Consider the following 14,179-nt stretch of genomic DNA (forward strand, 5'->3'; position numbering starts at 1 on the left):
GACTTTCTGTTTTAGGATCAAATTAAAATGAGGATTATAGATGTATATTATATTTCCTGATTTTCCCCCTTTTAAATCAATAATTGCAATTTTTCATCCATGTTTTTCTTTGTGTTTTTAGTTCAAAAATCATTTTGTAAAATCTAAAAATATAGAAAAATATTTTCTGTTTTCCACTTTAATATGGAACATAATGATTAAAAGAGATTTCCCCTACTAAGAAAAAAAGCTCAAATAAACTCTTTTTTAGATCTATAAAAATTGAATATTTAGGGCTTTTGATTTAGTTCTTTGAATCAAATTTTTAAAACAATATCTAAATATTATATCTAAAATGGTCCGGCCCACATGAAATTGAGTTGACGTTAATGCGGCCCGCGAACCAACCCGAGTCAGACACCCTTGATTTAGATGAATCTGTAATTATCTTAGCCCCCCACCATCCAAAATATATCACAAAGTGAATTCTACAGTTTACAGCAGCAGTCAACACAATTTCTGTCCTCCAAGAGGTTTATTTGTCTGAGAATGTGATGATTTTAAACACAAAATCATTGAATCAATGAACCCGCGTGCAAACCAAATGACAAAAGCCTTCACTAACCCTCCTATTAGAGCTGCTAAAGCTGCTGCATTGTGTCAAGAAATTGTGCAGACAGCTGTACCAGCAAGAAAGGGACACGAGGGAGCTTATGAGTTACAGATGGGACATTACACACCACATGCATGCGGCTGATGAAATGTCAAGGTCAGAAGAATTTGTCACCGTAATCAGTCATGTAGGAAGATTTTACTGCTCTACACTTGATTTCATCATTCTTCCTCATCTACTCCACGGGGTTTTGGCACACGGAGCGAAATACAAACAGTCAAAGATGTTTGCAAACGGAACAACCGTCGCAAACAATGAGAACAGCCTATGAAGTGTGCAACCAATACGCTCTAAATGACTGATGGATTTCTTCATTGGAACTCATAAACAAATAGGTTGAGTATTTAAAAAAGAGAGAGAAAAAAGGAAGTGGCAATAACTCCCCCTTCGGCAGAGTTCACATGTTCAACACAGACTCACATGTCATTATTGCTACAATGCACTAAGTGTGTACAGCATTTCATATTCAAACACTTCACGTATTTCACAGCTGACGGCTGCTGGAAGTTTGACATTTGGCAGTGAGCGGGCATCCGCTCCCGCAACCCTTGCCCAGAATAAGCCTCACACCCACCGACACACAAACACATACTAACTGCTCAGCATCAGGACCTAAGTTAAAACAAACCATCAGGAGGTCCCGTCACTTCCACTCAGCACTTAGCAGCAGACACACAATCCTGTTTATACACCCACGTTCAATTTTTTATTTTGGTGCGCATGTGCTTGCAAAAAGTGCAAAAAGACGCCTGCTGCGGGTGCCAGGTTGCTTGTGATTCTTGCTGGGCACCAGCTTGTACACATAAGGATGACACGCAAGTGCACTATTCCCGCACCAAATTGATCATTCATTAAGAGCTTTTAGAGCTGACAAAATAAAATTCATTTATGGATTGATAGTTGTATGAAGTATTATAGTGGGTTGTAAAATATTCATAATAATACAAGGGGAGTGGGGTGATGGTCATATGCGGTACAACAGTTCAAGGGGGTGAAAACTTAATTTAAACGTTTAGTTTTATCCTGAGTAGAACTTTTTGAATTCTGGTTGAATCTAATGCCTGATTACTTGATGTGTTTTCAAAAAGGCTCAGTGAGCATGATCAAATGTGAATGAAAAAAAGGAAAGTAAATGAAGTTCCTAAGTTCTTGTTCTTAATTTATAAACTGAAGATTGCCGACACTGCACTATAAAATTACTGTAACATGTCGTAATCCGAAATAACAGGAAATTACTGCTGTTCATGCTGCCAAACTTCACTTGGTTTTTTTTACGATGAAAATCTTTACCAGAATATGTATTCTGGTGCAAATGTTTGCATTTGCTGTTATTTATTTGAATAGTACTGTGCTGTGTTTGGAAACAGTACCATAATTCAACAGTGAGTGATCGTAATTTATTTTGGCACTTTATTAATGTGTTTTGCATTACACAACAGTAAGACAACAGCTCCGTGTTGTAATTTTACGGTACAGTTATATATTGCTTTGTTAGGGTTCGTATACGGAGTGCTCAAGTATGATATTTTTGGATTTAGAAGAAATGCATTTAAAAATATAAATTATATTATAATGTGAAAGAAAAAGTACTTTTTCATAGTAAGCCTTAGAGCTGCAAGAAATGACACTTTAATGCTTTTAAAATATTCATTGTATTTATTTTATATGTTAATAATCTTGAATTGTTGCTGTTAAAAAATGGCTTGCATCCCCAATGTTTTACTTTATTTATACATTTTCTACATCATTTATCTTTGTCAGCGTAAGTCACGGTGCTGAAACCTATCTGAAGAATTATTAATAAGTAATAAACTAACTCGTTAATCACATATGCATTCATTTTCAATTCCATTTATATGGTGGGTCATGCAGCCAAAGGTTAACCATACATGCATTTCATATTCATTTACTTTAAAAGGGTGTTACTCCAATAATATAATATATAGTTATTTACTGTTAAGTGATCATTTGAAAATGAAATTTACCTGCAAGCAATTACAAATATATATTAAATTTTAAATGCACTAGAAATTTATAGCAAATTGTACTTTTGAAAGTGGAAAAGGAACTCCACTGTTCCTTTCTTTTTTTACTTGTAATCTTTCTTTGGCCATATTTGTTCTTGACAAGCTGTAGGACATAACAAAACACTATTGAATCTCCACTCCCTTTTTTTTCCAAATAACTGATTTATTCACGGAATCATGAGAAATTATCACAAGGATCCTTCTGGCGCCTAACAAGCGCATCTCAAATGACAACCACATGTTGATTTATAAATGATAGTAATTCATACACAACTCGTGTATTGCCAAAATGGACTTGAGCTTCATGTTCCTGCATAGTTGCTTATTGTGCTTTAAAAATAAATAAATAAAGATGAAACACGTCCCATTCATCCTTGCTGAAGTGAGAATAATAAAAACAGCCACAATGAAGTTCCTGTTTGTTTAAGGAGTGACAGACATCACATAAAATGCTGTCCATCACTCAACCGACACCGCATAATCAATCTCATGATGGCGATTTATGGCCCGTTTCAGAGCAAGACAGCATCATTTTCATGTCATTTCCCCCCCATTTCCCCCCCTATTGCTCCAAAAGGACTCTGCGTGTGTTTTAGTGGTATATTTCCCCCTATAGACCGCAGTTTTATTAGGATGCACTTTGAAAGCAAATGACAAACTATGGGAGAAAATAAACATAAATCCAAGATGCGGTCCCAAAAGAGGGCTATGATGACAGAGAACATGTGAGTTCTGTTGGTCATAGTTCTCCATTTCCCGGCTGTTGTCAGAGATTTCCATCAGCAAGCAAACCAACCGTGCCATAAACACAGCGCTCATTTGTTTTCTCCTCAGAGCAATTATATCATGTGATTTAAAACATTTTAAATAGAGCCCGCGCCGACTTGTATTTGTGTAAAGCGGATCTATTTCATGTCGAGCAGTAATGTAATAATCCCGAGCTGTCATTACGGCCCAGTTCCCCCAGTGCGCCCAGCTCCATCTGATCTTCGCATTTATGAGAACCAGACTGACGCACAAAATCACCACCAAAGAAAAAGGAAAAGGGGGAAAAAACAAAAACATAAACCTGACTTTTACACGAATGAAACAGGTCACAAGAGGCAACTTAGAGGAAAGTCTGAAAATTAATATGGGAAATGTTTGCTTCAAAAGCAATGTGGAGATACTTCACCTTCCAGATGGTCCGAATAAACAGACTAAAATATTTGTACTGCTAATTAACGATTAGTGCTCCTAAATGTTCGCTCTATTTACGGTCACGTCTTAAAAGCAATGAACAATGATTGAAGGGGAAACAAAGCTTTTCGGAACATCAAATTGAATCAAACCAATTTAAAAGGATTACATCCACCGCGCAGGTATAACATTTGCATTTTTTGTATCGTGTGGAACAGTTAGCAGTACAGGAAAAGCTTAAAAATGATAAAAACTAAAAGATGCAATTTGTGAATACATAAAACAAAAAAAGAAAAGAAAAAGCAAGCAAATTAATTATATTTTTTATTATTATATGATATATTATATATCAATATCAAGCCCACAGTAATTGGCTGCGCACAGTTAGGTGATTTTCCACACTATATTTTAAATGATAAATTCACATGATGATCATAATGTGATATTTTCCATTGATCTTGGCTATATTCAACTTTCAGAAATTAATGCTGACGTTTGTGAGGAATGCGCGCAGCTGTGGACCTCTCTCTCTCCCCTTTCTCTCTCTCTCTCTCTCTCTCTCTCTCTCTCTCTCCCTCTCTCTGTCTCTCTCTCTCCCTTTCTCTCTCTCTCTCTCTGTCTCTCTCTCTCCCTTTCTCTATCTCTCTCTCTCCCTTTCTCTATCTCTCTCCCTTTCTCTCTCTCTCTCTCTCTCTCTCTCTCTCTCTCTCTCTCTCTCTCTCTCTCTCTCTCTCTCTCTCTCTCTCTCCCTCTCCCTCACTCTCTCCCCTCGCCTTCCCCTACTCTCTCACGCTATTTCTCTCTCTCTCTCTCTTTCTCTTTCTTTCTCTCTCTCACGCTATTTCTCTCTCTCTCTCTCCTTCTCTCTCTCTCTCTCTCTCTCTCTCTCTCTCTCTCTCTCTCTCTCGCTCTCACTTTCTTTCTTTCCCCCTCTCTCTGTGACGCACAGAGGATCAAGAAGACAAGAGAAAAAGTAGAACTCTCGAACAAATCTAGGAGCGAGAGAGAGAGAGAGAGACGATCATGTAATGCGCGAGGGGGGAGGCGCATCAACAATCAATGACTTTGGATGTCGGGGAACATCTTGGAGAGCACTTGGAATGGAACCGGATTAATTTCGGAGGTTCTTCTGCAGCTCCCGAGTGAGCCGGGATCCCAAAAGTCAAAGATCGGAGCCTCCAACCGGGATGTCGTCCGCCAAAATGCAAGGTCTCAGCTCCAAGGCGCACGCTTTTTCCGTCGAAGCGCTCGTGGGGAAACCATGCAAGAGGATGAAAGTGGCAGAGGAACATAATTCATGTTCACGTGGACACGCTGACAACGACGCCAAACTCTTAGTTGGTGAGAAACGTTAAGAATAAAAATTTTAAAAAGTTTCTGTTAAAGATTAATTGACACCATTTTCAAGGGGGAAAAATACACACGCACACGCACATTGAAGAATTTCAACCTTGTCACCAAAAGAAGTCATATCAAAATAATTATTTGGCAGGGAAATGTATCTGCTACAATTTCTGATTTTTTTCCTGACACTTTCAGGTTCAGCGGATCCATTTTTGCCTCAAATGAAGAAAGTGGATTTACAGATGACAGGGGTCCAAACTGGGTTATCGAAAAATACGAATGGTGGAGAGTGCAGTCCGGAAAGAGAGGTTCGGGTCGAACTGCAAGGCTCAGAACTTTGGAAGAGATTTTTCGAGATTGGAACCGAGATGATCATCACCAAAGCTGGGAGGTAATTTGCTTTTCACTAGTGATCTGAAGAAGACCTGTGGATTTAGAATTTGGCATACAATCCAACCATTTTTGCTTGTCCTTCTTCACGCTTTAGAATTGTCTGCAATATATTTAAGTAACTATTAAACATTTTTTTGAAGAGAGCACATTTTCCGGTTACCTTAAGGCTTAAACAATATCATTTGAGTACTTCCATAACTTAGCATTATATTAAGCATTATTTATTTTTCACCAAATTTGAATGATAAATATAATCGTATCATGTATGTCCCCACTAGAAAGAGCTACTTAGTTTTCCCTAAAGATGAAATCTGGATTTGGAAGATTTACACATGTTTACACAAACACGTGTAAATCTTCATAGAGCTGATGTTCCACACGGAGGCTCGGATCTGAACTTAACCATTTTGTTCTAACCACATTTTCTTCAATATATACGCGCATTTAAAATGCATTTCCTAACAGGAGAATGTTTCCGTCCGTTCGCGTCAAAGTGCGGAATCTGGACCCCTGCCAGCAGTATTACATCGCAATGGACGTCATGCCCGTTGACTCCAAACGTTACAGGTGCACCTATTAATGTACTATCAATTTAGTTGTTCTATTTTTAAAAAAAAATGAGCCTAAACTGTGCGCGCGCGTGTCATGTGCGTGGAAAAGGCAATGCATGAAAAATACTGGACGCTCACCCCAAACAAGAATGTATTTTTCATCATATTGGCTTTCTCTGAAGCTATTGTTATTTGTGCACTTCCCTTCTTAGTATTTATGCTGTTGACTACTTATTATGTTGACTACACTTATCTATTGATTATGTATTTATTTATTTGGTTATAATGTATTGATTATTTATTTGTCTGTTTGTTTGTTGTTGTTATTTGTGCACTTCATGGTGAATATTTAAATTCAATTATACTTGTATAATGACAATAAAAGCATTCATATATTGGATATATACTGGATATTAGGTTGTCCTGCAAATTTGCTTTTAATTCTCATTTCCCTGATATAATACACTCCTGTAGGTATGTTTACCACAGCTCCCAGTGGATGGTGGCAGGAAACACAGACCATTCGTGCATCTCACCCAGGCTCTACGTGCACGCAGACTCGCCGTGCGCAGGAGAGACGTGGATGCGTCAGGTGATCAGCTTTGACCGAGTGAAACTCACCAACAACGAGTTGGACGACAAGGGACATGTAAGTGGACAAACAACGACTCAAAGCAAAAGGAGAGCTGTGAAAACATTTTTTTTGACACATGCCTTATTTATTTATTTTCTGGAAGAAGAGGCACAAATACTATTGTCGACTGCAGTTAGTTTTTTGTGAGTTATTAATTTTTTTTTAGTAAAGGATAACCTTTGGAATTTTGGATTCTAATCAATTGCAGAATTGGATAAAAAAAGACTGCACATCGTGTTTAATTTTTAGTTCTGACCAGCCTGAAAATATTTTTCTATTTTTATTGATCTTTGGACTTAAATTTCCTTTCAATGTATTGATCCTTACAAATTGTTATATATTAAAAGATAATGTGGGTTCATTAGGATTTCCATTTAAAAACACAATTATATACTAGAATGTCCCAATAATTCACAATGATCAGACAAATTCAAATTTGGAAAATTACAGAAGATTCATGCCATTATTTTAATTATTATTATTCATTATTATTATTTGGGGGTATCAACAGGAGTAGATAAAAAATACAACTCAATAGCTAAAGATTACGGATTTACAAAAAGGCCGAGGTGCAGCGTTTTTACTCCAGCATTTGTCAATTTACTACCTAAGTGTTGGCAATAAGCAATACTGTACTCTCAAATGTAATTGGCTTGATTTCTGTACTCTTTACTTTATTTAATATTGAGTGTGCTTCTATAATAGCTATTTGTACAGCTTGTTTCGTCCAACATTAAAAAGCACAGAAAATTGCCAACTTTACATCATTTATCTATTTTTCTGCTTTCACTTTTCTAAACTGTTATGTTTGCACTTTTGCTTTAGCTTGTTGATGACTAAACTTTCAGTTTTAGGAAAGTATGATGTATGTTTTACACTTTAATTTTTTTGTGCTACATTTTGAATGTTAATTTGCTAATGTTTTAATTAGTATTAAAAAAAAACTACTGTATGATAGTACCCTTTCTTGATCCAGATAATTCTACAGTCCATGCATAAATACAAGCCGCGTGTGCACATCATCCGGCAAGACCCTAGAGTGGACTTGTCCCAGATCCAGTCGCTGCCTGCTGAGGGAGTGTTCAGCTTCTCCTTCCCAGAAACCGAGTTCACCACCGTCACAGCCTATCAGAATCAACAGGTAACTGGCTGAAACCCCATGGCTCCATAGCATGTTAATTTTTTTTTTCACAGCAATTACTACATCCAAAAAGTTGGCTAACTATTTGAAAATTAAACGAAAAAAAATCTCAGCTTTTTCTTTTGCCAAATATATTCCAAAAACAGATGTGTAGTGAATATTTAGCTGATCCAGTAAGAAGCTCGGTCCTGCCTGACCTCAGCAAATTTTAATCTCAAAATCTTGGATGTGATCAGGCCTGTTTTCATGTCGCAATATTTGAAGTCAGCCTGTGTGTGTGTTTGTACTCTGGTAATAGACGGCCACCACCAGGAGTGACTACCAGTTAAAAATGCTGTTTTAAAACTGTGCTTTTTGATAGGCAAGCATACTATATGTCTGTATTGATAAAACTTCTCATGTCTGGGCAAGATCACGAAACTGAAGATCGACAGGAATCCATTTGCCAAGGGCTTCAGGGATCCAGGACGGAATCGGTATGGCAAACCTTATTTATCATCAATGTTTTAAATAGTTACTGGACTCAAGAGAGATGTTAAGTTGAACCACAGAAATTTAATACAACTTAAAACGCTTATAAAATTGGGATACGCTCTTTGACATGTCACACCTCACATCATTTTTCATTTCTGCCGTTTCTGTTACATTTATGCTTTTGTTTTTGTGTGCACAGGGGAGTGTTGGATGGTTTACTGGAGTCATATCCTTGGAGATCTCCTCTCAGCTTGGATTTCAAGCCTTTAGCCATGCAGCTTCAAGGTATAAATGCAGCTTGTCATCATTCTGTTTGTTCCAGTTTCATTCAATTTTTCTGCCATTTGTCAACAGGGAGCATGGGGTCCCCAAGCAGTCCATCTTCCCAGCTGAAGAGTCTCCTACCTCTGACATCTTCATCATCACTTCTTTCATTTTCAACGCTCTCTTGCCAGGACACCGCTCTTCAAACTCTTGCGCTTCCTTTTTACGGAAAAGCCGCGGGGAGCCTTTCATTGCCAGGCAGAACTTTCTCCTCCTTAGGATCGGATAGACTCAGAGGGCTCCCGCCGATGTCTCCACTAACGGATCCCACACTCTTCTCTATTGTCCACGGAAAGAAACCTCCCAATTGTCATGACCCGGGTCTTTCTCGAACGAGCCCTCCATGCTTGATTCCCCTCCCCAGCCCTCTCAGCCCGCAAGGATCTACTTTATTGCCTCATTTTTCGGAAAGCGCTGCCCCATATTGTTTTTACCGCTGTAGTTTCCCCTTAAACCCTCAGCTCTCACCTGTTAGTCAACACAGCAAACTAGCTGAAGACAACATGGAGGCCCTACTGCGACAAGCTTCATGGGGTCTGGCTACCAACCATCGTCTTTGACAGTTTACAGGCCAATGACAGTAAGAAGCCAAAGCAGAGTTTGCTATCGTTCTCTGGGAAGAAAACAAAGGACGTCAAGGGTGAGATGTCACAGATTTATAGGGATTTATTTTTTAAGTCAATCGCTGCCAGCACAAGTATGATTATAATATTCAGAGAGCATGTGTTGTGGTAGTTAGTCAAATAAGAAAAATATTCAATTAAAAACAACCATTAACGGCAATCACAGCCACTGAGTTAATTCAAAGTAATTATTGAACATTTTTCTGTTCACTGTTTTTTTAAATATATGTACTATATATTTTTAATGAAATTAAATGCACCAGAATTCACATATAACGGTGGAAAAACATAGTTTTTCAAGGAAGCAAGATGTTTTGCTGTGTATTCAAGACATTTCTAAGCAATATTGTCATGTTAAAGACTATTTATGCAAATGGTAAAGGCTTTTATGAAATAGCCAAGTTGTTATTATTGTATTATTGCAAAAGCAGTTTGTGAATGGGTGGTAAATTCACACGTCTGACGCTGTCAATCGCTTCCGAAACAAGGTATAAAGAATAGTCTGAGCTGGCCAGATCGGTCGCTGACGTGACAATTCCCTGATTGGACTCAAGACTCACACCCCTCCTTCTCTGAATCTCGATTGGGGCAAAGCAGGGGAAATGACCTGTTTCCCGACAAATGCTCGTAGCCAAACAGCAATTACCATGTCATGGCCAAGCATGACAGTGAGCTAATGCGCACAAGACGTGGAAATAACAGGAAGAAGTTAATTGAAGAACTCAGGCAGGGGATTGCCTGTGTTTGACTGAGCGGTCAGGTGTGTTGCTATCAAACAGCCGGCCCTTTGTCCACAGACTCATGTAATCCGGGTGGCTATTTGATACTGTCTGTCATTTCCATGTTTGCCTATGCAGGACAATCAGTTTTAACTCCCAACTAATTCCTGATTTTTCAATTAGATAAATTGCTTTCATACTGGGAGAACTGAATTCTGCATCTGCGTCCAATATGACACAGTAATAATAAAGACACAAATTGCACATGCATATACATCCGTAACTTGGGAGCACCTGCTTAATGGTCAGTGTTTAAGCCCCCATTTAGCATATTTGGGGATGTGCTATGCTCATATTCTGCAACAAGTAAGTGAAAGGACAGATACATCTTTATTGTAATGATAAATGGTGCTTGGTTATTAAGAAAATACATTCAGTAACATAAATAAAGGCCTTCCCCTCAATGCATTCAGTTTGAAAATAAAGGGATTTAGTGGAAATACATTGGTTCAATAATTTAGGATGTTTTCTCGATTACTTCTTCGATTGTGTCTTCTGGCAATCATTATCTTGCAATAAATATGTTCTTTCAAATGAATTGCATTTGATTTCAAAAGAGCGTATGTAAAAAAAATCAACCTGTTTGACAAATTTGCTTGCAATCATGTCCGTGGGATATTTTAGAAGGCGGTGCCTTAAAACAATAAGGAAACTATGCTGATTTAATTTTATAATAACACAAGGTAGGAAGTAACTGGACTAGTCTAGTCTGATTGACAAGGAGTGAGGGGAAAGAAATTTGACCCTGAAGTCATTTGCTTCCAATCATGTGAAATGGCATCCTGAAATGAGAGAGGCTAGGCTGGAAGTGTAAATATACTCTGCCTTCATTAGATTAACATACACTTTGCTCACACACACACACGCCACATACATGCAAGTTATCTCCTAATAATAGCTGCTGGGTAGTTTCTCACCATCACGTAGGTTTACACAGGCAACTTCAGCCTGCTTTGTGTTTGGCTCTCTCAATCTTATTTACACTGGATGCTATTTTCTCTACAAACCTAATAAAACAGGTTTTTTTATTGGGTCAGATTATTGAATGTGACTGACCTCAGCTGTAAAGTTGAGAGTGAAAACAGCTGTGGATGAAATTGAATTACACTAAGTGAGTAATGTGAAAAGCAAGGGCAGTTTAACAGTTATTAAGTGCTCTTCTTTAGACCAATCAAACAGCAAAAAATGCCTCCAGGATCCTGAAATTCATGACATAGCACTATCTTTAGTAGTGCTGTTAGATAGTGTAACTGGATCCCATTCATGATGGATTCAGACATCTTTATCAGTGAATGCGCTTAGCATATGCTCAACATAGCAATAGCAGAGGTCGCTCTCGGCATGCAGTGTGTCCAAATGCTTCTAACAGAATGTCAGCAAGTTTGCGTGTGTGTTTGGGCATTGGCATGCGCTCCCTGACGGGCGCTGTGTTACAGGAGCAGAGGTTAAATGATTTTAGGACAAACAGTTTAAACACGTGGTCCATGCACCTGGTCTACATATGTGGGTACACGGTCGATTGGTCGCCGGTCTTTTGGTCGCCCGGAAGGTAAGTGATAATTATCATTTAAATCGTTGCTCAAATTCCCTAAATACAAACTGTGAATTACTATTTAGTCACACTTAATGCCCTAGTAATTATTAGGCTAAGGAAAAGCTCCAAATTTCCCGGACTTTTATTGTTTTTTGTTGGAGAACTTGTTAAGACCCTGACTGACGTAGCTTCTTAAAGGGACAACACATGTACATACAAACTCTTAGGATTGTTATCAAAGTCTTCAAAGGATCAATTGAATGATCACTGCCAGACAAAATGGGTTGGATGCCTATGACAGTAAATGGTACCTAATGAGTTCATTTAAGAAATGTCAATGGAATTCAAAATGTTAACTTACATGTAACAAACATTCACCTACAATTACTGATTTTAATTACAACTCTATTGATATCGTCCATACCAATTACAAGAATATTTTTCCAACACAGAGTACAGAAATAGCGAGAGAGTCCTATTCTCCAGCATGAGTTTCATTCAATCCCACAGCCATAAATCGAAACATATTCCTTTAGCCTATCATGTGTAAATCATTGCTCTCTATTTTTTGCTTCCTTTCTATGACAGGTTATCACCCCAGGAACAAATATACTGAAAAGAGCTGAGAACGATCGAAGAGAATGGATCTTTCCAGGTGACATATCGGATGGCGGGTTTGAGCACGGGGTGAAGTGTCGGTTGTGGCCAGAAAAGTGTGATTTAATGCTAGGTGGGATACCTCTTTTTTTTCCTGCCCTCGCTCTTTCATGTCAGCCCAAGATTGACCTGCCTGCTACCCCAGATGGTGCTGTCTGTCTGGTTGCCCAGTCTACAGGATGTGCCCATCATATTCCCATATCTATAGACCCGCTAATTGATTTCAGGGGGATGGCCTTCTGTCTCTGTGTTACACTCTCTCTCTTTCTTTCTCACTCTAGCTCGCTTCTGTTCCACACTAAGATGGACAACCTGCCAACAGCGAGCACCCTCACCTCACACAACCACACACACCAACTAACACACCGCCGACGCTGCGCGCTGTCAATGCTAATTCAATTTGAGACGCAGGAGTGTGACTAACAGCAGACCTGCTGAGTGTTTTACCATATGCATCACACACACACACACACACACACACACACACACACACACACACACTCACACACACACACACACACACACACACACACACAGAAACACGCAGACCCACCAGTACACTCGTTGACTGGTATGAGATAGTCGACATGTCAATTCAGTGACACTTGAGTTATCAAAGTAGGGAAAGCCACCATATAAATCATTTTATGAAAAAAAACTTCTCATCTTGGAGGATTCTTTCAAGCATACTGATCTTGGCTAAACCTGACGTAAGTCCCTAAAAAATGAATTTGCTACACCGAAATGAGTCACTTGTTTAATTTAGCTTCAGGCCACTGTTCCCTGCTTGTAATAATACAATGAAAATTAAGAAAATGTGCAGCAACGTAACCAGATCTAAAACGAAAAGTAAAAAGTTCAAGTGGGCTGTTTCTTGGCAAGAGATATCCGAGCAGGTGAAGGGGTTAGGTGACGGTTAAATGGGGGGTAAAAAGGGTTAAGAAAGGGAACGGGTGGCAGGATCAGGTATGTGTTAGTGTCAGTGTGTGTGTGACAGTGTCTGAGATTGGGAGCAGACCATGTATTGAGTCTTGAATGAAGCATTAGCTACAAAACGATGATGGAGGTGGCTAGTTCTATTGGCACATGTATTTTAGTACAAGACAGTAAAACGAATTAAAAGCAGGCTCGACACATCTGACAGGAAACTGTGGTTAAGGGGTGAATAGAAACAGGGGAAGCCTTGAGCTGAAACGATTAGACACACACTTATAAGGAGTGGCGATAGCAACCTATTTGTCACATATGCCCGTCGATACCTAAATCGAACCAATCAGTTCAGTTTCCTGTGTTTGACCTGACCTTTCACATATAGTTGGGTATTTCAAATTGGAGGCTGGACGGACACAAGGTGACAAGGAGAGGAGGAAATAAAAGCGTGTCTTACCCTGGTGCAGGGGTGGCCAACTCCGGTCCTCGAGAGCCGCTATCCTGTGTGTTTTCCATATCTCCCTCTTCTAGCACACCTGAATCAAATGACCAACTCGTCAGCAAGCCATCCAGAAGATTGATACCGATCCTGATTATTTGATTCAGGTGTGTTGGTGGAGGGAGACATGGAAAACAGACCGGATAGCGGCTCTCGAGGACCGGAGTTGGCCACCCCTGCCCTGGTGCATGAAGAGTGTGTCGTGGATTGTAGAAAGTTGACACATTTCTCTATGAAATTATGATTTCGAGTTGGGTGTTACCTCTCTTGAAAGATGTCCATGTTTGTTCAGGAACAATGTATGTTTTGATGTTTTATGAGTTCATTTTATTACCTTGTTTTTCAATGTTTTTGTTACAGAATTGTGTAGTTTAATTGAAAAAAGTATCAAAGCATTTTAAAGCAGAATTAATTTAATTTACATTTTTTGGGATTTAC

General features: G+C 38.9%; 1 protein-coding gene across 1 annotated transcript; it reads left to right on the forward strand.

Annotated features, from left to right (window-relative positions):
• The first annotated feature begins 6,064 nt into the window (after positions 1-6,064).
• LOC144082704 (T-box transcription factor TBX22-like) lies at positions 6,065-9,430 on the forward strand. Its single transcript, XM_077609999.1, has 6 exons — positions 6,065-6,162; positions 6,621-6,795; positions 7,757-7,921; positions 8,333-8,397; positions 8,595-8,680; positions 8,750-9,430. The coding sequence occupies exons 1-6, from the start codon at positions 6,065-6,067 to the stop codon at positions 9,277-9,279; spliced, it is 1,119 nt and encodes a 372-aa protein (XP_077466125.1). The 3' UTR covers positions 9,280-9,430.
• Positions 9,431-14,179: the final 4,749 nt, after the last annotated feature.

This window comes from Stigmatopora argus, chromosome 9, assembly GCF_051989625.1.
Source record: "Stigmatopora argus isolate UIUO_Sarg chromosome 9, RoL_Sarg_1.0, whole genome shotgun sequence".
In the NCBI taxonomy this organism is placed as follows: Eukaryota; Metazoa; Chordata; class Actinopteri; order Syngnathiformes; family Syngnathidae; genus Stigmatopora; species Stigmatopora argus.